Source organism: Epinephelus lanceolatus, chromosome 4, assembly GCF_041903045.1.
Source record: "Epinephelus lanceolatus isolate andai-2023 chromosome 4, ASM4190304v1, whole genome shotgun sequence".
Taxonomy (NCBI): Eukaryota; Metazoa; Chordata; class Actinopteri; order Perciformes; family Serranidae; genus Epinephelus; species Epinephelus lanceolatus.
Window position 1 is genome coordinate 28,626,879 of NC_135737.1, and position 24,016 is coordinate 28,650,894.

The 24,016-nt window shown below is 40.1% G+C and overlaps 3 protein-coding genes across 3 annotated transcripts; all 3 read left to right on the forward strand.

Annotated features, from left to right (window-relative positions):
- The first annotated feature begins 3,844 nt into the window (after nt 1-3,844).
- Nucleotides 3,845-9,853, forward strand: LOC117259447 (protein FAM98A). Its single transcript, XM_033630778.2, has 8 exons — nt 3,845-3,983; nt 4,240-4,346; nt 6,105-6,230; nt 6,350-6,600; nt 6,688-6,768; nt 6,864-6,980; nt 8,628-8,774; nt 8,859-9,853. Exons 1-8 carry the CDS (start codon nt 3,940-3,942, stop codon nt 9,027-9,029), a joined length of 1,044 nt encoding a protein of 347 aa, XP_033486669.2. The 5' UTR covers nt 3,845-3,939; the 3' UTR covers nt 9,030-9,853.
- A 1,778-nt stretch (nt 9,854-11,631) lies between these two features.
- chchd2 (coiled-coil-helix-coiled-coil-helix domain containing 2) lies at nt 11,632-14,310 on the forward strand. Its single transcript, XM_033632011.2, has 4 exons — nt 11,632-11,798; nt 12,534-12,792; nt 13,338-13,527; nt 13,987-14,310. Exons 1-4 carry the CDS (start codon nt 11,749-11,751, stop codon nt 13,995-13,997), a joined length of 510 nt encoding a protein of 169 aa, XP_033487902.1. The 5' UTR covers nt 11,632-11,748; the 3' UTR covers nt 13,998-14,310.
- A 182-nt stretch (nt 14,311-14,492) lies between these two features.
- On the forward strand, nt 14,493-24,015 carry phkg1a (phosphorylase kinase, gamma 1a (muscle)). The gene is made up of 10 exons (XM_033632010.2): nt 14,493-14,774; nt 15,613-15,786; nt 18,178-18,356; nt 18,595-18,649; nt 18,732-18,797; nt 18,880-19,043; nt 20,802-20,892; nt 21,026-21,179; nt 21,343-21,468; nt 22,889-24,015. Exons 2-10 carry the CDS (start codon nt 15,704-15,706, stop codon nt 23,153-23,155), a joined length of 1,185 nt encoding a protein of 394 aa, XP_033487901.1. The 5' UTR covers nt 14,493-14,774; nt 15,613-15,703; the 3' UTR covers nt 23,156-24,015.
- The last annotated feature ends 1 nt before the right edge of the window (nt 24,016 follows it).

Here is a 24,016-nt window from a genome sequence, read left to right on the forward strand (position 1 = left end):
ATTGGAGAGAAGTCAGACATCTCTGCAGCTGATATCTCCAACACTCGGCAACTCACTAAAACAATCTAGATTCATAAATAGCACTACAGGTAAGAAGAAAAATATGTATGTTTGATTTTGGGGTTCTTACGTCCCCACCAGAGGTCTTGTGGAAGGGGGGGGGTTACAAAGCGAAATGGAGGGAAGAATAAATTAGAGATTGCACATGGATTTCTAACTGTCCAGTCATTAGAATGGATCAGCCTAAAAATCAAGCATTTCCATTTTAATTTCACCATGGATGGATTATTGAACAGGCCTGACAGGCACAGGGGCCAAAGCGTCTGGGGGCCCCTGGCCATCACCTGCAAAATGTTAGTTAAATTAACATGTAACTGACCAGGAAGAGACTTATAATGACCACAAAGAGATGCAAATGTACTGCAAAGACACACATAGTAACTACAACAATGGGCAAAACAACTATTAAAAATGACCAAAAAAAGACACAAAACAATAACAGAGACACAAAAAACACATTTTTTTTGTAGTCCACACACGTTCTTGTTCTTGTGTTCTTGTGTTTACCTGTTCATACACTGGTGTGACGGCTTTTAGACAAAGAGGGTAACTTTTTGGCTCTGAAATTTTCTGTTGAGTGTAATCACATCACGTAATATTTTGTTTCATCTCATTTTGCTTCAGTTATCCAGTTGTTTGTTTAAAAAATCATTGTGAAACACGTCTTTGGATGTCGGCATGGATTTCTTTGAATGAGTCACAGTTAAGAGCCTATTCAGCTTCTTAGCAGCTTTTGTCCCTGACAGTCACTACACACATAAAGATGCATAACGACTACAAAGAGACAAACAACCACCACAAAGTCTGTGTGTCCTCCTACTATTCTTGTCCATTGACATATTTTTGCTCAGGGGCCCATTGTCTCATAATCCACCTATGGATTTCTCTACATCTTAACTACCTACATCTCTCCCACTATGAGTCTTAGGTAACAGGTGTACATGTCATATTTACACAGGAAATGGAGAAATTACTCATGGTCCTATCATATTAATAATCATTGTCCATTTAAGGTCTACATTTCCATTTTTCTGTTTGACTGTGTAACATCTGTCCCACTCTACACAAACATGAATGCATCCTGCATATTTTGTTATGACATAGTTTTTATTTTCACCTCAGTGCGTCACAACACTTTTTGTTTAACATCCCATATGTCTCCTGCATCACTGAAAAGCCCGTTTTACTGTTGCTTATCCATATGAGCCCTATTCTGTCTGATTGTTCTCATTCTTTAACACAAAGTGTACCAATTTTTTTACCACCTGACATAACCCGTGGGCAATATGACACTATGTGTAGGGAGATGATATAAGTACGTTTATTGTGCCTGATTATTTTATCCATTAACAGTTTCTCAATGGATTTTACAACCAATTGTTCAATTAATTATATTGTGTAATAAAATTTCATAACACCCACTCCTACTCAGCCCTTATTCATTGTACAAAACACTTTAATAAAACTTGTCTAATGAGAAACTTTCACGATGTATAATTTTTTTTTTTTTAATTTTTTATTTATTTCGGACACTGCACTCACTGCATGATCTGCACTGCACTGCACATTTTGGATGTCCAGAGTATATTATATTCAGGCCTGCAGGATTTTTTTGAAGAAAACCAAAGAATCTGACTGCCAGTGATTCATCCGCCTAACAAGTGCTCAACAAGTCCACGCACGAGGGGAGTGTCTGCCTGTATTGTCTGACTGCGTGCCACAGGTCAAAGGTCAGCCCCCACAAGGTTTCATGGAGCAGTGGGCAGTGTCGGGGGAATAAAAGACGCAGCATCCTGACGCATGGCAGCGCTTTTGTTGTCGAGGGCGGCACAGCTTCTGCACATATGGCAGCAAACGTAGAAGGACGTACTCAGCCACTGTCTTCATTGTCCCTGTTCAATTTACAGGCTGCTTGTGTCCTGAGTGTGACACGTGGTAAAGCTGCACACACAGAGGAGACCACATGAGTCACGCCACTGAGGAGTATCCCACTTTGCTATAACAGTGATGGAAACACAGAAGTTCAGGGTTTTCTGCTGTGAGAGCCTCTGTATGAAATATAAAAAAGGAAAAGACTTAAAGTTGTGCCCGGGCAGAACTGACAACTGTAAAAGCCTCTGTGACGTTTTAAATCAAAGATGTCTTGTTAGTGCTTGCTGACAACTATAATACTGTATATAACACTGTCAGTATGCACAGCCAGCTCCACCGGAGCAAACATTAGCTGCACCGCCTGCATCAGCAACACCTCTAATGGTGTTGAGAGTGCTGAGTGTGTCAAATTATGCCGCATGAGTAAAAGGTACATAAATATTATAGGCACTGATCATAAAGAAGGTGAAGAGGATAATGCAGCAGAGCCAGAACATGGTGAGTGACACTATATATTATGAATTTCTGAAGCATTTACAAGTAAGCAGCATTTTAATTTTGGTTTCAGTTTTATCTCATAAGTTGTAACTAAAGAAAAAGTACAATATTTGAACCTGAAATGTAAAAATTAAGCTGCATACAATGGAAATACTCAAGTAGTACAAGTACCTAAAAACTGCGCCTAGTTGCAGTACTTGAGTAAATGTACTTAGTTTTACTTTGCACCATTGAAGGCAGTTGCAATGGACCTCTAGTGGCTCCTGGTGGACAGAAATGTAAAACCCATCACTGTGTTCCTCTACTGGAGTTTTGATTAAGGGAAAGATACTGTGAAGCATGTTACATCAGTATCACAGTTTTTTTTATAAATCAAGGGAGAAAGTTTCTTGTCAAGAAGAGGCCAAGGTGGAGTCAGAGAAAATGGCAATATTAATAGTATTATGTGGAAAATACAGGAAAGTTAGGCTACTATCACATACTATACTTACCCTGCACAGTTTCAGCTTTAGAAAATAATGTAAAATAAAAAAAATAATGCATAACTTTTCTTTTAATCTCATACTTGCAGAATCAGTGACATCTTTGAATGTAAAATATTATTTTGGTTTTATTTTATTCTATTTTATTATATTTCAAGAAACGCTTTCCATTTGAGCACAGTGATTTCATTTCCAACATGTCTTGCTTTGTTATTATTGTTTTAATTTTATATTTTGTTTTTGGGTGCTTTATTCCTTTTTATTTTTTTTAAAGAACTCTGTGAATTTGTTTTAAAAGGTGTTGTATAAATAAAGTTTAATATTATTATTATTATTATTATTATTATTATTATCATTATTATTATTATAAATAAATGGCTTAAGATTATGTTATAGATAGTAATTTCTATGGTATAATACCATATCAATTATTGTTATAAATTATAAAAAAAAAAAAAAATTATTTTAATGAATACCCATTGATTCAGCATTGCACTTGTATGTGGGTAGGCTATGTGAGCTCAATATGATGTTACAGAAATGTCACTGATTAATGACCTATCATTCTTTGATTAAATGTTTTAATTTTTTTTTTATCTAAATTGAATTATACTAATTGTACCTTTCTGTATTCAGTATATTTTTTTATGTTTTGTTGTTGTGATTTCATATTTTTTGTTTATACTTTTTTAAACAGATGCCAATGTAAAGCATTTTTGTATAAAGCCCCTGTTCTTTTCGTCTCTATATATTTTCCTACATGATTTGCTCTTTTTTTTTTTGTAATTTTTCTATTTCAAAATGCATTGATTTATTCATGTATTTCTTTTATAGCTCACTGTTGCGTGAATTATTTTTATTAAATTGTTATACATGCAGTACACACTCCGGCCAGCAGGTGGCGGCGTGTGACCTGCCCTGCCATTAAACACTGTAAAAAGAGGAAGAGCCAGTTAAAACGCGCTTGAACTTTCATGAGTTGGGTACAGCTTTCTTACTGTAACAGAGTAATATCGTTATTGTGACAATGGAGAGGAGCTCAGGGACAGTGTCCGCCATTAAAGCTTTAGGGTGAGTAACTGCTGTCTTGTTTGCTGCGTAGTTACCTTTATTTTCTGTTATAAAATATGGCTCTAATGTTAGCAGTCCATTTAAAGCTAATCTTCGGTACAGTATAACACAGGTTAGCTAGCTGTGATTTATGAGCACTCCATTCTCTAGTTTACCTTTAATGTAGTATCAATATTCAGGCCTCTCCGGTGTATTTAGATAGTTGCCGACCTGCGGCAGGTAATAATTTCACCTGTCGTCTTTACTTCCTGCTCAGGTACCCGGGCAGCTCCTGCCTCTCCAGGTGTAACTGTGACGAGCTTCCCTGTCCGCTGCTCACCTGGCTGACTGAAGAGCTGAGGACTGTGTGTCCAGAGCTACAAGGTTTTTATTATTAACATTTTAAAGTCATTAAAGGGGAACACTTCCTAAATTAGGAATGCCAATATGTCATGTCCATTGCCCAGGAAAGTTTGATCAATATTTGTGAACATGAGCTGCTCTCTCTCAAAGCCAGAAACCACAGAAGGAAGTCTCAAACTTGTGATGTCATTGTATAAAGTATGGAGCTGCTCCATAGACACAATGTGCAGAATGCTTGTTTTCTTTTTGATACCCAAATGAGCTTCATTCTGTTGTAGTGTTCTCAGCTGTGAAACAAATAATATACCTAAATACCCAGAACATTCCCCTGGGTGCTCACAGTGTCATCTGTAACATTTTCTCCAATTCATTGTCAATGGAGCAGCTCCAGACTTTATACCTCATGACAGTGCCATGGGATTTTGTGCTAACCACACAGTATTATTGCAAGATCCAACTGGGCCTGTACAAACAGTTATCTTGATTTTTTTATTGACTGTATCAGTATGTTGTGTACACCCATTTCCTAATTAAGAGGAAAACTCTAGCTAAAAATGTAATTTAATTTAATGTAAAAAAAAAAAAACCTTCATGGGGAGCCTATTTGTAGCCGTTCACACACGGGAATTATAAATATGTGACACATCCAAAGCCCTGATTAGCTGCCAGTGTGAGGGATGATCATTTTTAAAAGGAGAAAGTCGTAAGTGGGACCATTGATCACTTTATTGCACAAAGCAAATTACAACAAAGCACCAGTGAAGACAACCTACCACTGAAAGAAAGGGGAAAAAAAACATCACAAAAGCTACCTGTCTTATTTTTTCTTATTTTTATTGTCTTATATTGTCTTATGAAAAGAGTGATAACACACGTTGCCCTTTTGTGTGCACCCAAGTTTCAAAACCACTGCCCTATGACATCACAGATTTGAGATTTAGCACTCTAACTTTTGGATTTGGGAAAGTTATTCATGCTAACTAATATTTTTGGACTATATTAGACCCCATAGGAATAAAATGTATGAAGTTTGAAAATGGGTGAAGTTCCCCTTTAAGTGGTGTTCCTTACTTAAAACTGTATACATAAGAATAACATTCAGATCCTGTTTGTTCTGATGTTTTTCCATGTTTTTCTTTTAATTTATTTTTTAAGAAACTACCTGGCAAATGACCTGAGATCTATTACAACTTCCTCTGCATTTAAACAGACAAATAGCGGACTTTTACGTAACTTTGTCTTTATGTCCCAGGAATATAATTAGTCACAATGTTTATCTGTATTTGTAGTTTATGTCTGGGGTTTGTTTTTGTGGTTCTCCAGGTTTTGCATTGTAATTTTCTTCTGTTATTAAGATGAAAAGAAATAAGATAGACCTTTTATTTGTGCCAAAGATGCTCAGTATAAATAGAAAATAGACATTTTATTTAACAAGGATTACCAAATTGTGTCCCAGCTATTTACTAAGTGGGACATTTTAGAGTTGACAAATAAATTTCTAGTGGACAAAGTAAGCCATGTACTTGGCCAACTGCAATAGGCTAATATCAGCCGATATATCTACCTGCCACTAATACAATTGGACAGCAAAAGATGGTAATTCCAAATGGCCGTACAATGCATAAATGAAAGTGCCGTGTACTATATTAAACTGCACAGAATGGTTGTTGTATTTTGTTTACGGTATTCTTCTGTACTTGTTACTTGTTGCTGCATACATTTTTAATACAGAGCACTTGTACTGTGTAAATGAAATTACCTTGTCTTTCCTTTTTCCAGACTCAGACATGACAGGTCACATCTTGCTGGTGGGAGAGCTGAGAAATGTACTGTCAAACATGTGTTCTCCGCTCACTGTGCTGACCTCAGAGGTGCTGGAGCCATCCAGCCTCAACAAAGTCACTGGTGAGTAATCGTAGAGTGCGATGGGCTCTGTTATAGAGTGGTGCGTTTAAGGTACTAACAGATGATTATAGTCCCTGTGGATTTGTGTATTATCTTAAAATTACTGTTCAATCCTTTAGAGTTCCTTGTATCAGAACTGCAAGCAGCTCGTATAATGAAGCATAAAGAGACGCATCCTGACGAGAAGACAACAGGAGAGGAGTCTGAAAAAGAGCAGCGAGTTGAATATCACAGCACTGAGCTTTGTCAGGAGTGTGAAAATGATGATGACAAAGACAGAAGGAAGGCAGAGATGCAGGCAGAGTGGACCTTACTGCTGCACGCCCTTGACATGGATTCCTCCGCTGAATTTACAGATGTGTTGAAAGAGGTAAGTTTGACGTAAGAGATTGAGATGTGTCGTGACTACAAACTGGGAAGCACTGAGAGGATTTTTTAACATGCTATTTCAATGCAGGTGGAGTCGAGGCTCGCTCGTCTGCCATCTGGAGACATGACGAACCCGCTTCTTAACAAGAGCCTCAGCTCAGAGCAGTGGGTATGTAGCCAGAGCTGTTAGCAGTTCATTACACGTCACAAGTAATTCTTAAAACAAGTATTTCAACCTTATTTTTCTTATTTTCTGTTTTTCAGATGAAAGTTAAAAAGATCAATCAACTTCTGACAGAGGACTATCGGTGTCGGCGGGAAATGATGATCAAGCGCTTCCAGGTTACACTTCAGTCGTTTGCATGGGGAGAAAAACAAAAGGTAGGCACTCATTGCATCTGTTAGAACTCACTTTGAAGGAATATTTCACCTACAAAATGACCATTTGTGTATCAATTACTCACCCCTTGAAGAAATCAAAGTAAACAGGAACTGTTTTACAACAGCAAAACTATATCAAAATGTCCTCAACTGACACAACTCGTGCAACATAATCCAAGTCTCATTTATCCTGTTTTATTCTCAGTACTTCCCAAACACATGCATTTTCTCTAAACACATTATGATTTAAAACAAGTCTGTACAAACAGTGTGTCTGGGTACACACGTGCTCAGGGACGCTCAGGTCGCGCTACTTGTAGGCGAAGGAGTTTTAAATCATAATTTTTCAGAGCAGGCATGTCCAAAGTCCAGCCCAGGGGATGATTTTAAACAAAATATACTGTCACACAATATTAGTTAGGCAAGCAAGTTCGTAATTTGTAGCCATGCACCAAGTAGAAACTATGCAGGCAGAGCTATTGTGTTTACATAAACATATTGTAAACAAGCTAACAAAGAGTTACCTAGCAGCAGACATTTCCTGCTAGATAACAGATATGGCTGCACCAAAGAAACGTAAAGTCGACAGCGAGGGCTGCTGCTTTCAAGAGCGGTGGAAAGTGACTCTGATGCAGGAAGCAACTGACCCAGACGTATTTTCACATTATCTAATCTGGCCAAAAAAGTTTGGACACCTCTGCTTAAGAGAAAATGAGAATATGACTGGATGAAGGAGACTTGGATTATACTGTGAGACTTTGTTAACTGATATTTGATATAGTTTTGCTGTTGTTAAACCCGGCCCCTCTTAACTTTAATTCATGAAGGATGTTTGTCTTACTTGGATTCTCTGTTCACCGAGGAGACATGCCAGAAGCTTTTTTTTTTTTCACAAATTCAAGAACAGTCACACCAGTGTGGATCATTTGGTTGTTAGTTGGGTTTAACTGAGTGTCTTCTGCCCTCACCATGCTGTGGATACACAGCTCTGCAGCGAGCTAAACACACTTCCAATAAAGTTTGAAGACATTTTAATTTCTTTTCTTTTTCTTTAAAGAATATATTACATTTTTAAGATGCTAGTAGCCTAGACATGACATGACAAATAAGTCTAATGAGTAGATAAAAATAAGAAAATAGGAGAAAAGAAATAATAATAAAAAAGTGGGCAATAATTACATCTCCAACCTTCATCACCTCCTACAGCCACACAAAGGCAGCATCAAACAAACAAACAGGCTGTATAGGCAAACAGCAGGGTTCCAAGAAGACTGATTTACAGGCAATGTACAGAGACTGGCTAAGCTGATTTAGGAAACCCCTGTAATATGGAAGATGACAGTGTTGGTCCAATGTACTTTGAGTAAGGGTCCCAGACTTTATAAAAAGCCTCTACTGAGGAGTGAAGCATACAGGAGATATATTCATTGGGAACACACCGCGTTACCACCAGTGTGGCTAAAAATGACTCAATCTATATTAAATTTGCTGCTGACTACTTCTCTGTCAGCTGACTCATCCCCTACTTGTTTCAACTCTTGTGAAAATATGTCTCCTGCTGCAGCAGATTATATGGGTGAAACAAAAGCATCAGTGTGCATCATGATAACAGCAAACATCCCTGTTCAATTAGTCCTTTATTTACAGGAGCGCAATGAGGCGCTGGCCTCAGTGCCTCCTCTGTCATCCCTCGCCAGCTCCTCCCGAGTCTCCCTGTCTCTTCTGATCGCCGCCAGAGAGGATCAGTCCTTCATTGAGCCAATCAAAGCTGGGGAAAGCACCCCCGTCTACAAGGTACAACCGTAATCAGTTATCATGCTGGTGATTGTCTGTAGCTCAGAGTATAGATGGCTTTTAATGTTTCTTTGTTCTCACTAGACGTTGATGGGCAGCGTACCGGACAGAGGAGGGCGACCAGGGGAAATTGAGCCACCTATGCCAAGGTGGGAAGATCGCAGATCAAAAGGAAACAGATCAGGACGAGGAGGCGGACACAACCAGCAGCGACGCAGATTTTCAGATAAAAAGAAGAAAGGGAAAAAAGAGTGATGTTTTTCTCCCACTGCTTTATCAGAGAAATAAGTGATCATTTTTCTTTATTTAAATCCGTTTTATGAAATCAAATATGGCCGTTGAATGCAACATGTGATCTAATTTTATAGTTCTAAAGATGTGCATAATTCTCAGTTATAGTACATACTCATACCTGAGTGTACTTTTCTAGAAAAGCTTATGATTGCTATAAAGCACTGGTATATGACCGGATATTTTTGTAATATTTCTGTTGAGAAAAATACTTTTTTTTTTTTTTTATATGTTGGCTTTGCACATTTATATATAGCTAAAGAATAAACCTATTAAACACAGAAATGTATTGTTATTTTGTATAATCTAATGTACAATGTTGCTTTTACGCTTAAGACAACCTAGAAATACCTGTTTAATTACCAACCACCGTTTAATGTGACGCTCTTTCAGCCTCCCTGCTTCAGGAAGATTGGGGCACTAATTGGTGTGCATATTTTGTGTCTGAAAGAAAGCCTGATCAGTGATGGTGATTTATTTAGGTGCATCAGTTTATACAGGGATACATCTGTACTCTTATTTCTAATGCGTGTGTTTAGTGTTGCTTCTGCAACTTGAGGTCATCCAGGTTCATTCACCTGGTTCTCTCGCATCTGCTGTCTCTCCTTCTCTGTCATCTCGTCTCGCGCTTGTTTCTCCTCCAGATGTTGCCACTGGAATATAACAACACATACATTTTGACTGCAATAAAGCCCTTTGTCTTTAAGCTTGATAATAAAAGGGTTCTTTTAAGGGATGTCAGTGGTTTGAGTGGGTCAAAAGAAATAAAAGCAAAAGTTTTTGTATCCCGACAGTGAAGTATAAGAGTATTTTTTCAACTTCAAATGCATGCAAATCAGTCCGTGAATGATTTATTTGTGTTCCCTAGTAGAGCTCTACTCTCCAGATCCTCTGCTGTTCGCACAGTTCATCAATGTGTTCCACTGTCTCTGAACCCTTACAGCGTTCAGCTTCCATCATGGTATCCACACGCTTCTCCTCCTCTGACAGCTCTGCTTGGATCTGTTTTTTCTTATGGATCTGAGTGTCATGTGTGACTTACACTGCCAATAACTGAGAGGTTCACTTTCAGGCACATTTTTAAACTTTGCGTAGACATACAGGTCCACGTGTCTACCGCTGCTTTCAACCTTGATGAGCTTTATAATCTCATCCTTTTGCTTCATCCTTGAGGTGCTGGCCTGCTCCAACAAACGCTGTGCCCAGTCTTGGGCCGTTAGCTCCAGCTCAGTCAGTGTCTGGTTCTACTTATGGGACAGGTCTGCCTCACATAGATTTGATGCTGCCTTTTCCCTGCAGCTCTCTGGATGATGGGTGTAGTCAAAAAAAACAGTTATGTGTGTAGGAGCTGCTGTTGAGAGAGTATGCTGCTGGCCTCTTGTGCTGAAGTCTAGTTTCACTGTGTCTTTGAACACATCTCATCTGTGTATGAGAGACTTGCTTTGTTCCTGCTCTCATAGACGTTATCAGCAAACTGGAGGCCTTCATTTTGCTGTCCCTCTTCTGAGTTTTAATTATTTTGTGTGACTGAATCTGTTCTTCTTTGTCAGACCTACGGAGGACACTCCAGGTGTCGGGGCTTTGACCTTTCAGCTGAAATAAGATCCCATCACTTTATTAAATAACATGAAAGACAACTTGATCGTTCACTCTTTATTTGTTCACTTCTGCCACCACAAAGGGCTTATTGTCTTGATGCAAGTCAAAGGACAATTTTGATAGGGGTTTTCCATGTTTCCTTCCATCTCCTCTTCTTTATCTCCCAGATAAGCCTCCTGCAGGGCCTCCATCTCCTCCTTGAGAACTTAGAAGTTTGAGGTGATCCTTGAAAGGGATCCTGGCGTAATGACAGGTGGTGGTATGTTATATAAATGGGAAGCATTAAAAGCAGAATCAACAGACTAACAAACAGTTTCTTTCCCTGGGCCATCAGAATCTAAACTCCCATATCTCATAAACTGTCCTAATTTTCATTTGCAGTCTGGGTGACATTACATACATTAAGTGCAATAGCAACATCTGCCTCTTATTGTTGATTATTATTTATTTTACTTTTATTTATTGGTGATGTGATTAAGGTATTTTTCTGGGTTGTCACTTGTCACTCTTTAAAAATGTCATTGTACTGTTACAATGTCGGTAAAGGACTTCTATGCTCTCTGGGTCACTGAAATGTAAGCACCATCAAAATATAACTCAGTTATAAATGTGAGGTTTTAGCTTCACTTGAACTTGATTGAGTTTGTTACTCATGTTACAATTATATGTCATGCCTTATTCACATTACCAGTATGTGTCTTGCCACTCTGAACCAGTTTTGTACACAAGGAACCTCTGTGTCTGTTTATGGACAAACAGCAACGGATTAAAAAAATCACCCAAGGTCACTGGGTTGACTTTTACCAGGAAAAAAAATACCTACGTTACTACTAGACGCATAGTTCACGCTAAAGAAAATATATAGAGCAATTAAACAAATATAAAGACAAGAAATATACACATAAATATATTTCTTATGAAAGCACCCCTGTTGTCACCGTCACACCGGAAGTTACCCGAGACACAAATGATGTAACACCCAGAAAGTTCCGGACTAGCTAAAGGTCGACACTCAGCTAACCGCTCAGTACTGCGTCTCTATTTAACAGCCAGAAACCTCACAAATATACACATAATTTAAAAAATGCCAAGAGGAAGCAGAAGCAGGACATCCAGGATGCCCCCTCCAGCCAGGTAACATTTTATTATCTTACATTTAATAAAAGTTTTAATGCAGTTGTGACGGGATGGTGTGAAGGCTAATGTAGCTGCTAGCATGTTCAGCTAGCGCCTTACAGTTACTCATGTTAGCTTGTGCTAGTCAGATACATTAAGCAGCACTAACTTATAATGTTTATTATTGTATATCTTAATGTCTTCCTTTTGTACAACTTAATGCGACTTCCCTCTAGACTTTATTTTTGTTAAGCCACACTCTGGTGGTCAGGGTTATAGCTATTTGACACCATATGGGATTATGTTAAGTGTAGTATTATAGTAAAGTTTAAATGTGTTTTGAATACCTCTAACTTATCTGGCATCATATTTGCTTTACTATATAACTTATTTATGTGATATGGGACCATGTTACCCACATCTAGTTCAGATTAAGTGCTGCATTAAAGCTGTGGACTCAAGACACTGAGCCCAACATGAGTCTGTCAGTATAAATAGCCCTAAACTGCCCAGAGGGAAGCTCATATCAGTGACCTCAAGTGACACCACATACAGTTTCACACTGATATTTTCTACTGTTTAATCACCCTTCTGCACACTTGTCATTTTAAACTCAAGAAGGATCCCATGGTCAAACGTTTGCCCTGGTGAAAAACTTAAATATTTACAGTCACTTTTCTTTAGTGCCATGACTGTCTTGAACTTTAGCATCAGCACTTTTCATTGTACACATGTACGACTTTCTCTTTACAGCCGGGCTCCACCATCACCACCACCTATGGCCAGAGCTGCACCTCCTCCTTCCTATGCCCCGGCTCCAACGCATGCTCCTCCTTCTGCTGTGGGTGCTCCGGCCGCAGCACCCAGGCAGCCTGGTATGTTTGCCCAGATGGCAACTACAGCCGCTGGCGTGGCTGTGGGCTCTGCGGTAGGACACACCATCGGCCACGCCATGACTGGAGGCTTCGGCGGAGGACACTCAGAGCCTGCCAGGCCTGATGTCACATACCAGGTAAATAAACTTTGGTTAAGCAGCTCACAGGACCGGAATAGCCTCGGGGCAGATTAGTTTGTCTAGGTAGGGAGCAGTAACAAAAAACAGGTGCGTTTGGGGGTTGTTGGAGGAGGAAGAGTAGTGTTAACTTGTAGGCTGCCAAATCATGTCAGGTTATCGGGGAAGTCTATGTGCATAATCATACTATTACCTTTACCTGGGTATATTTATTGTAGGTATTAAGGTGTCTGAGTGCTGATTGATTCCACCTGCTTGTCTGTCTTTTAAAAATCTGAAGGGAATCGTAAAAAGCTAAGCCACTTGTCACATATCTTGGCATGTAAGATGTTTTCAAACAATTTGACACTTGCATGACGGCATTTCAATATTTTATGGATGGATATGCTTCATTTTTCTGATAGTATTGACAAGACAATGTCACGTTTTATCTTTGTGTCACATTTATAAACAAATACCAGACAAAAATCATGAACTTGCTCTCAAATTAGGAATGTGTACGGTATATTTGTGAAAGATCCCATCATCTGTTTTGTGTCTTTCAGGAACCGTACCAGGCTCAGCCCACCTACCAGCAGCAGCCACAGTCCATGTACATGCAGCAGGAGGCCCCTCAGCAGCAGCAGGCCTGCTCGTATGAGCTCAAACAGTTCATCGAGTGTGCCCAAAACCAGAGCGACTATAAGCTCTGCGAGGGCTTCAGCGAGGTGCTGAAACAGTGCAAGTTCGCTAATGGTGAGTGAAAATGGGGGAGTTGTATGAAATAACATTACATTGAAATTAAAAGCTTGTTGATAGATGTTTATGACAGTCCAACGGTGCAGTCTGGGACCACTAAGGTAATTGTAGTGTTATAATTTTTCTTTCTTTTTTTTTTTGCACACTCCTGTTTTATAACAGATTGATCCATTGTCTCCAGAGTCTTGTTTCTGTTGTATTGTTACAGTTGTCACACAGCCAAATAAGGAGGTCTTGTGTAAGCACTTTGTCATAGAGGCGTCACAGCCAAAGGACTTTGTATTATGCAAGTCATGGTTCTGATGTAATGTGTTGTAATACACCATGTGGCCACAGGGAGGCGTCAAAGGCTTTTTTCTGAATGCTTCCAGCTTATTTCCTTCTCCTGTAGGATGTTTACATTTGCAGAATGAAATATTATAGATGGGAGGTTTAATTACATTTTTTTCTCCACAGGTCTGTCGTGAGACTGAGACAAAACCCTGCAAAGTGAAGAGCACACACAAACTATAATAAATAACCCGGCTGGACAAGAGATCAATAAACATGCTTTAATTTGACAGTTGATCATCATCAGACTGTGTCATTGTGTTCATTCTCAGGACAGTGCTGCAGAATTTGTAATAATAGTCGTATAAATAATGTTTATATATATATTGCTGCGAGTTGATTTCAGTTGTCTGTTTTTCATTAGTGCTTTTAATTTAAACTGATGAGATGCAATTGTAGATCATAACTGTGTAGTTTCAAAAATAATAAAGCACTTCAATCAAATAAAAACAACAGCTAGGGTGTGATGATTTATTCCACTGGACTTTCTAAGAAGCATTACTATATTTACATCTTTCTTTCATAAGATGTCACAGAGGACCTGCACCTGTCACGTCACTCCAGCCTCAGTGCAAACCCACGTGTTAGTAGTTGCATGTGGAGTAGTGTTGGTAATGTAGGACAGCCCTCTCTGTGATATCTCATGGCACGGGCAGGAGCTGCAGGGTGTTATTTCATGGATCTGGTTTTTGTGCGGACACGCGTCCAGAGTGTGCTGCTGGCTGTGGAGGCAGCAATTTATTTTTGGCATCTGACATTAAGGCTCACCCTTTGCAATGGCAGCAGCCCCTCCGAGCAGCGACAGCACCGGGCTTTGACTGCAGCTCTTTGTCCGTCCTCTGCCACTTTGTACACAGACTCGAGTGATAATGATGGATAGCCTTTATATCAGGGACTGAGCGACACGGGACACGGTGAGTGACCAAGCCATTTGTTTCTTTTCTTTAATGCATTAGTTGGTTTCTGAAGCCTGCTAAAGGTCAAATAGTGACAGAGGATGAGAGGAGATCTAGTTCACACACTGTGGCATATTGCTTTATTAGTCTAGGCTCCATGATATGTCGGCTATGACACTCAGTCTCGATCCAAAACACATATTGATCGATTATTAGAGCTGTGCAATCAATATGAGTAGGACAAGGCGACATTATTTCTGCCTGTAACATTAACAAAATCCTTAAAGTAAGCCTCTTCAAACCCTCTTAAACCATTCATTGTAGCCAAGGTGAAATGTGCATGAAATAAGATCTTACATGCAAACCATATGATCGATTAATAAAACTAAATGCACTGTTGCAGACTGATCCATCCAACAGTATGCTACAGTAGTTCAGGAAATGATTTTAAATATTTTTATTATCGTTTAATCTACCATTTATTTTCTAAATTACTGACTGATCACCTCTTAAATGTCAAAAAAATATTTTTAAAAATGCCCATCACAATTTCTTAGCCCAAAGTGACATCTATAAATTGATTGTCAGCTCAAAAACATTTCATTTACACCAATATAAATATGAAAAGAGCTGCAAACAGTCACCTTTGAGAAAATGCAATTGGCAAATGTTTGGTACTTCTGCATAACTGGAACATATAATTGCTTATCAACACAGTGGCTGGTTAATTTTTCTTACTAAGTAGTCAACTAATCGTTGTAGCTCAACACTTAAATGAGTGTGACCATGACCTGCTGACATATGAGGCTTATAAGTGCATTATCATTAGTGGTACTTTCCCATCTCATCTTTACAGAGCTGTGTTGTGGCAAAAATACAAACCGTTGTGAGCTGTGAGAGGAGAGCAGTCGTGCAGCCTCGGTGGGTGAACCGGCATCACAGGCACCATGACTAGAGAGGAGGAGGTCCCTGACTCGGTGGGAGCCCAGGAGTTCTATGACAAGTATGAGTCCAAGGAGATTCTGGGAAGGTATGTATATTAAGTCTTAAAATAGCCCACAGCAGGCGTTTCCAATCTGAGGGTCAGGACCCTCATAAGGGATCGCACGTTTAAGTTGAGGAGTCACATGATTCCTCTGATATTTGTTGAAGCTGTTTTCTTATTTTATACAGTCTGTGGCTGGAATGGACAATTTTCTTAATTAAGGACACAAAAAAGGACAGTAGACATCTGCAACCATTGATGCAACTCTCTCACATTTAGCTTGTCATACGTTGGGCAATGGTCTTTGCCTTCAGGTACCTCGGCACTGAGGCACCCCTTAGCGGCAGTTAGAAGTGGAGGTGGATGGGTCAAACAAACTTGGACTTTCACCTGGGAGACTGCTTTTCGTGTTCCGTGTGAAACCATAGATAATAACGTAGTGTGCTACTATGTGTAGCATACTACGCTGTGACATATTTGATGTATGTCACATGATGTTACATTAGTAACAAACGTGCATATAAACCTAACCATGTGCTTTTGTAGCCTGTGTGAATTTAATGAGTGGAAACTGTACATTTCCCGTGAAAATGGAAGTTTATATTGAAAATACACAATGCATGTAACAAGAGTAAACTGACACATTGTTCCTGAGCTTTCAAAGGTGACGCTGTAAGGGTACATAATAATGATAATAATGCATTTTATTTATAGGCGCCTTTCAAAGCACTCAAGGACACCTTACAAGTCTCAAGTTAAAAAAACAAGCAGCAAAGTATCTATGATCATAAAATCCATAATATACAACAACAGTTAATAAAATGACTAGACAAAACTCCTGATTATAAATATTAGGTATAAAATCATCATCAGTGCAAGTCTCAATATGTGTGTCACCATTAAATTAGACTGAATATACCAGCTTGAAAAGGTGTGTTTTCAGACGGGATTTGAAAGTGGAAAGTGAGTCAATATTGCGAATGTGATGGGGGAGAGACTTCCAGAGGTGGGGGGCTCTTGACCCCATGGTAGTCAAGCAGGCTGATGGTGATGTGAGCTGGATTGCAGAAGACAATCTAAGTGTAGGGGAGGGTGTGTAGATATGAAGGAGTTCAGACAGGTTAGAAAGGGGCTTGATTATGAAGGGCCTTAAAGGTGAGAAGCAGAATCTTGAAATTGATGGGATATTTAACAGGAAGCCAGTGAAGCTGCTGGAGAACAGGAGTGATATGATCTATGGAGGGGGCTCTAGTAATAATATGGGAGGCTGAATTCTGAACCAACTGGAGTTTATGAAGACACTTGAGAGGGAGACCAAAGAAGACAGAATTACAATAATCAATAGGAGATGTAACCAAAGAATGACCTAGAGCGTCACAGTTTGAGGTGTAGGGCCACTGACCAAGCATGGGTGAAGCTGGGAGTGAGAACTTTGATGAGGCAAATCCAAACATGTTGCTTCATACTAAAGGTACAGTTTGGGAATTAAGCTCATTCACTTGCTGTGAGTTTGATGAGAAGATTGATTTTACTCTCAGATTGGAAAGGGAAATCAATCCTCTCATGTAGCTCTATGCAAGAAATATTTCCTCAAAATGTTACGGTAATCCTTTAAGGAGTCACAAGCCGAAAATGTTGTGCCACTGGCCATCTTTAGTTAGCACAAAGAAATACATTTCTTTAAACTGTGGTCCAGAAATTCACAGTTTTTCCAGCTTTTTTTATTCAACAGCCTAATACAGTTTAATACAGCTCAACACGATAGTAATGTGCATTAGACTTAGACCCTGTTGGTGTGGACAGCACAGACACAAGCCGAATGGTCTCCCTGAAGTCTCCCTGTGAGAGATGTCAGCAGCGCCTGAGCTTTCTGTCTCATTGTCATTCCCCACCATCTGTCAGACGGGGGTGCTGTTACGTAAAGCACACAGTGTCCAGGGAGGCAGCATTCATTAACTTCAGCGTGTTTTGGACAAAGGGTTTAGTGTTGAGAGCTGCCCGGGTTTGGCATGCTGTCAGATTACGTAATTTCACTCCCTTTCTCACATGCGGGTCATGAGGTCACGGGATTTGGACATTGTGTTCAGCTGCTCTCGTACTCTTCACATGGCTCAGCCAGCTCCACAAACCGGGGGCAGAGAGTTGGTTTCATTCAGTGATTTTCTGAATGATTCTCTGACATGGATTTCAGTGGTAAAAATTACAGCTGACTTTATGCTCCTCACATCACATCGACATGAGGGTACTCTCCCATGGATGATGCTAGAGTAGTATATCGGATGAACCCTTCTGAGAACATACCGTCCAACAGTCACAGAAATTCCTGACCAAAGCACACAAACATGTTTTCTTTGAGTCCAGCTGTACAAACATAAACCCCTGAGGAAATAAGTGACCTGACCAAGCTATAGATAATAAGTGCTTACTCTTCCTCAGAGGAGTGAGCAGCGTGGTGCGTCGCTGCATCAACAAACGGACGTCTCAGGAGTACGCAGTGAAGATCATCGACATCACCCCCTCGGATAAAATGACCCCCCAGGAGATCGAGGAGATCAGGGAGGCGACAGTGAAGGAGATCGACATCCTGAAGAAAGTCTGCGGACAGAACAACATCAGTAAGAACATTTGTTCCCCCTGAAAGTCAGATTTGAACTAAAACTGTGTGAATCAGCAGCTTTATTAAAGCATGAGTCTACATTAAGAGTCTCAGAAGACAAAGGAGCTTGTCTTTGTCCCACTAACCTGCTCAGGAAGTCAGTGTTGGCCTTTGCTCTCAGGTGATCCACCTATTAAGTGTTGTCCGTCTTCATTTAATACTCAGTTTACCTTAGATGTCTCTCCTCCCCTCTCCAGTACAGCTCAAAGACTGCTACGCATCCAATGCCTTCTACTTCCTGGTTTTTGACCTGTAAGTATCAAACCTCAAGTTTCACAAAACTCAAATTCAGTTGAGCAGCAGCTGTTTGAATTTTTTATTTTCTTTCCCACAGGATGAAGAGGGGCGAACTTTTTGACTACCTCACAGAGAAAGTTACTCTGAGTGAGAAGGAAACCAGGTCAGTGAGTGTTTTATACACTAAGACGAAAGCGATGAATTATTCTCATTCTTTATAGACCTTAAGTGTGTGTTGGTTTTAGGAAGATCATGCGTGCTCTGCTGGAGGTGGTCCAGTACCTCCACAGTCAGAACATCGTCCACCGGGACCTGAAGCCTGAGAACATCCTCTTAGACGACGAGATGAACATCAAACTCACCGACTTTGGCTTCGCTGTGCAAATCAAGCCGGGACAGAAGCTCAAAGGTTGGTGAAAGCTTGCATGGAAACCAACCGGCAAACATAAAAACAATATCTGAATACATATAAAGTGGAAATAGACACTTTTCATTGTGAAGTACATGTCGATTGCATGGTGTAACTGCTTTACAATGGTCACACCATCAGCATTTATTAAAGCTGTTTCACACCAAGCAGGAAATTTCATCTGAAAATTTAGTATAAAAATGTTTAAAGACTGATTTTGTGGCTTCTTCTTAATGCTTACACACACCTGTGCAACATTTGTGCAGGGGCAAAAGTATTTGGACAGACCTTGATTTCAGCAGTTTTTCACCTGCAGAAATTTGATCAATGAAAACCTTTGTTCCAACTAATGCCATCAGTTATCAATTTGGTCTCTCAACACTCAATACTGAATGAAAAACAGTGTGATGACTGCCTCAGCAGCCAAACGAAGGGCAATATATGGCTTGAGATGTGATGAAGATGGTTCTGTAGTTAATATGCACTTGCTGACGGTATATGTTTGTCACACCTGCTAGCTTTAGCATTACATTTGGGGTACAATTAGTTCATGTATTGTGTAGTTTACGTTAGCCATTTAGACATTCTCCGTCTGGAGAATTCTCCTACTGCTTGACTTAATTTGCTATTCATTCGTGTTACAATAGAACACAGTAACATGGATAATTTGCACTGGACCCGTTCATTTCCCGTGGCCGCTTATCCTGTTGGGGTTGCAGAGGGGATTGAGTCTATCCCAGCTGACACTGGGCAAGAGGCAGGGTACACTGTGGACAGTTTGGCAGACTATCACAAGGCTGACACATAGAGAAAGACAACCATTCACACTCACATTCACACCATTGGGTAATTTAAAGTCACCAGTTAACCTGCATGCCTTTGACTGTGGGAGGAAGCTGGAGTACCCCCGCTGACACGGGGAGAATATGCAAACTCCGTATGGGTTTCGAGCCCAAAACTACTGCTGTGTGTGACAATGACAATGCTAACCACTGCATAGTTGTCATGCTGAGAAATCACATGCAGATTTTAGATACTCCTGCACTGCAGTTTATTATTGCACTGGTGAGAAATGGCTTTTAGACTGGTTCTGCCTAACCCTAACTTTCACTATGCATACCTGTCTGTCCCTGGTGTGATCTCCTGGGAAAATTACGGCTCCATTTACAGCACAGAGGAAGTGCCTCAACCACTGTGCAACCAAAACAGGAAGAGGATGGTGTTCTTGTTTCCCTAGTAGCTATCGGGAGCTAGTTACCAAAGCGTACCAATGTAAGCATTCAGCATGTAAGAGCATTCACCAATATCACGGATTGATTTACATCTAAACATGAGCACAGTGGATGTTCTCACCCCAGCATATTCAGCTGAGGATATATGAGCGTCCTGCTCTACTATGTTTACAACCTACAGTGCAGAGCCAGCAGCTGCTGGCGGTCAGCGGAGAATCTGGGTCTGGTTGCACAACATGCCCCGGTCTGTCTCTTAGCTGCTCTTACAAAGGTTAAGATGCAAGAAGACACTCAGATCTATTTGCTGTAGTCCCAGACACTCAGGCTACACTGACCTTTCAAATAAGACTTCACCAATGGCAGGTCAAATATCTCATGAAACTGTGCCTCATATAATTTGTTTAGTAGATAAATATGTAATGTTAATGTTAGATTACCTACAAACTGCACTCTTATGAATAGACTTTTCGAGCTTTGTAAATATAGATACTCAAAGTTCACAAGTTTGATGTGTCTCATCATGCAGAGGTGTGCGGGACCCCTGGTTACCTCGCTCCAGAGATCATCGAATGCTCCATGGACGGAGGGCATGCAGGATATTCTACAGCTGTGGACATGTGAGTGTGCAGAGACAAGAACACACAGTAAAGCCAAAAGAATGTCGGATATAATATATACTAAACAATACAAAACAATATACATACCGTTCAAACTCTGTAAGCTTGCTTCTTTCCGGGATTCTGCCTGCAGATGGAGTTCAGGCGTGATCATGTACACGCTGCTCGCAGGCTCTCCGCCCTTCTGGCACAGGAAACAGATGCTGATGCTGCGTATGATCTTGGCCGGGAAGTACGACTTCTCGTCTCCAGAGTGGGTGGACCGCTCAGACACTGTGAAAGATTTGGTAGGCTCTTTTCTTCACCTCCACTTATGCCGGTTAAATTAACAAGACTTAGTCTGACTAAGTATTGATGCTGCTTATGACAGTTAGTGATGTCAAAATTTGAAGCTGCCGTGAGGTTTCAATAACAGCAGAATGTCTAAAAGTCTCTGTTTTGTTACCTCAGATCTCTCGCATGCTGGTGGTGGACCCAAAGCAGAGATACACAGCTTCAGATGTCCTCAACCACTCGTTCTTCTCAGAGTATGTGGTGAATGAAGTACGACAGTTCAGTCCATACAGGCGGTTCAAGGTGAGACGTAAATACACATACACACAGCGCACCATCAATGCTTAGAGTTATTTCCAATGTGTCCAACAGGTTCACTTCATAATGTCTGTGTAATATATCATAATATATGTCATAATGCCTGTAAAAGAAACTAAAGGCAAACACAAACATCTTTTTGGCTTCTCTGACTTGACTGGAAAAAGTACTGATCTTTGAGAAATGACACCCCAGTGTAACATATTAAAGTGTCCTTGAACACACCAGAAAGGACAGCTTTCAAACTGTTACATCACACAGTGACCACATTTACATGCATTTTTTTTTTTTTTTGCCCTTATTCTGAATAAGACACTTCCTACTAAGCTGCTCACATGGCTAATGAAAACAAATATTCTGAATACTCCGATCAGCATGCCCTAACATGTTGTTTCCCAAAGTTGTTTCTAAAGTTTTTCAATAGTGGTAGATGTTTTCAGCCATGCAAACGCAGCCCTTCTATTTCAGTCCTTCAACCACTTTGTTGAAAAAAATCAGCATTCTGATATTTGCACACATCCAAAAACCTGTTAATATCCAAGTCTTTCATAATGTTTAAAAGTAGGTGTGTTTTATCATCCAACTAGAAATGTGGGTGTTTCATTTGGGCATGCATCTCTACCCCAACCTTGCAAACTGTTGGCGAGTTGGTTTCATTCACAGTATATTTATGACAACGCACTGAACCAACCACAAACAGGCAAGATGTTGTGTGTTGCAAATGTCGGTTAAAACACCATTGAGAAACATATTTAGAAGGTGCTGTATACATGTACAAAAATGTTCCTAAAACCTAAATAATACTGGCATATCCCACATCATTCATTCATTAGAATATTGAATATTTATTGTCCGTAACCGCTTATCCTGTGGGGGGTCGCGAGGGGCTGCAGCCTATCCCAGCTGACATTGGGCGAGAGGCGGGGCACACCCTGGACAGGTTGCCAGAATATCACAGCATTGCCACTTAGAAACAGACAACCTAACTAGTAATCTGTATCCATTACACTTCAAAAGTAACCCTCCCAACAAAGTCTTATTTAACTTTGACAATTTTAGAGTGTATTATGAGACAAGTTTTAGGTCTTTAAAGGTTAAATTTCAAATAAAATTAATCTCATTGTGTGTTGAAATGAATGAAAGCAAATGTTTGCTCAGGAAAATGGTTCAACCCCAAAAGCTATGGTGTATTTAAGAATGATAAAAGCTGGTGTAACACATTCAAACACATTCTTTACACACACAGTCCTGAGAAGAAGTCTAACTAGGCAGAGTAAATGAAAACACCTGTGTGGGTGAACTACAGGTGTGTGCAGGTACTTTAATACCTTATATTATATATTATTACAGTGATGGACACGTTCCCTTTCTTTACATTGAACATGCTCTACTCTTTCTCCTTCAGGTTATCTGCATGACTGTCCTCGCCACAATGCGAATCTACTGCAACTACCGCCGTGCCAAGCCTGTCACCAAGGAGGTGATCAAGAGCGACCCGTACGCTGTCAAGCCCATCCGCAAGCTCATTGACGCGTGTGCGTTCAAGATCTACGGCCACTGGGTCAAGAAGGGCCAAACTCAGAACAGAGCAGCACTTTTCGAGAACACTCCCAAGGCCATCCTGCTGTCGCTGACTGCCGAGGCCGACGAGCCCACCCAACACATCTGGTAACAAAGCACTTACTCCTCAGGACAGATGTGCTGCAGGCTAACGGGGATATTCTGCTACTCAGCTCGGCTTATGTACTCTTATCTATTGTACAAAGAAAATGAACTGCCTGACAGGGTTAATTCAAGTGTGTCTTTAACAAATAGAGCAGAATTTGCTCATGAAATTTGAAGTGCATTATTTATTTATTACAGTGGGCATGATTTACCTCAAGAAATGTGGCAAACACCCGCAACAATACCACTGTTCAGCACCTGCTTTCTTGTAGATTAAAATAGCAGATTTGCTAATAAAATGGCTGTTTAGAGAAAAAAAGTCAAACGAACCCACTGTCAGCTGTATATGATTATGTGCTTATTCTTTGATGCCTGTCTAAAGTTAATAGAGCCAGCAGCCATCTCATTTTGTTATCAAAGAAACAGGTTTTTGTATGCAACAGTCTCCGTATCTCAAACGTGGACACAAAGTTTCCACCTGATCTTGTACTGGAGGACATATGAACAACTTTTAATGTTTCGTTGAAGATTTAGAACATAGATTTCAATGTTAAATGATAACGTCCATAATATCAATAGTGTAAATGATGCCCTGGAGTCCTATGTTACATTTGTTTTGTCAGAACTGTGAAGCCTTGGCTCAGCAGCCAGAGCAAATCTTACGGCAATAACCAATTAAATTTACCTGACTGGAATATTAAACAGTGAACCTGCATACTTGAAATGGCATGGGCTTACATATTTGTGTTTAAACATTATGCACGATGTACCGTTGTGATAACAGCTTCAAGGGAGGCTGCACTTTAAAATGTATGCTATGGATTTATTTATTAAAATATACATTCAATTTAAAATCTGAGGTGTTATT

Excerpts from the sequence above, each read along its gene's own strand:
- LOC117259447 (XM_033630778.2), top strand. The coding sequence starts at position 3,940 with ATGGAGAGGAGCTCAGGGACAGTGTCCGCCATTAAAGCTTTAGG. Across the intron at positions 4,347-6,104 it reads TGTGTGTCCAGAGCTACAAG|ACTCAGACATGACAGGTCAC; the intron begins GTTTTTATTATT and ends TCCTTTTTCCAG. Across the intron at positions 8,775-8,858 it reads AAAGCACCCCCGTCTACAAG|ACGTTGATGGGCAGCGTACC; the intron begins GTACAACCGTAA and ends TGTTCTCACTAG.
- chchd2 (XM_033632011.2), top strand. The coding sequence starts at position 11,749 with ATGCCAAGAGGAAGCAGAAGCAGGACATCCAGGATGCCCCCTCCAGCC. Across the intron at positions 11,799-12,533 it reads AGGATGCCCCCTCCAGCCAG|CCGGGCTCCACCATCACCAC; the intron begins GTAACATTTTAT and ends TTCTCTTTACAG. Across the intron at positions 12,793-13,337 it reads GGCCTGATGTCACATACCAG|GAACCGTACCAGGCTCAGCC; the intron begins GTAAATAAACTT and ends TGTGTCTTTCAG.
- phkg1a (XM_033632010.2), top strand. The coding sequence starts at position 15,704 with ATGACTAGAGAGGAGGAGGTCCCTGACTCGGTGGGAGCCCAGGAGTTC. Across the intron at positions 20,893-21,025 it reads TATTCTACAGCTGTGGACAT|ATGGAGTTCAGGCGTGATCA; the intron begins GTGAGTGTGCAG and ends TTCTGCCTGCAG. Across the intron at positions 21,469-22,888 it reads GTCCATACAGGCGGTTCAAG|GTTATCTGCATGACTGTCCT; the intron begins GTGAGACGTAAA and ends TTTCTCCTTCAG.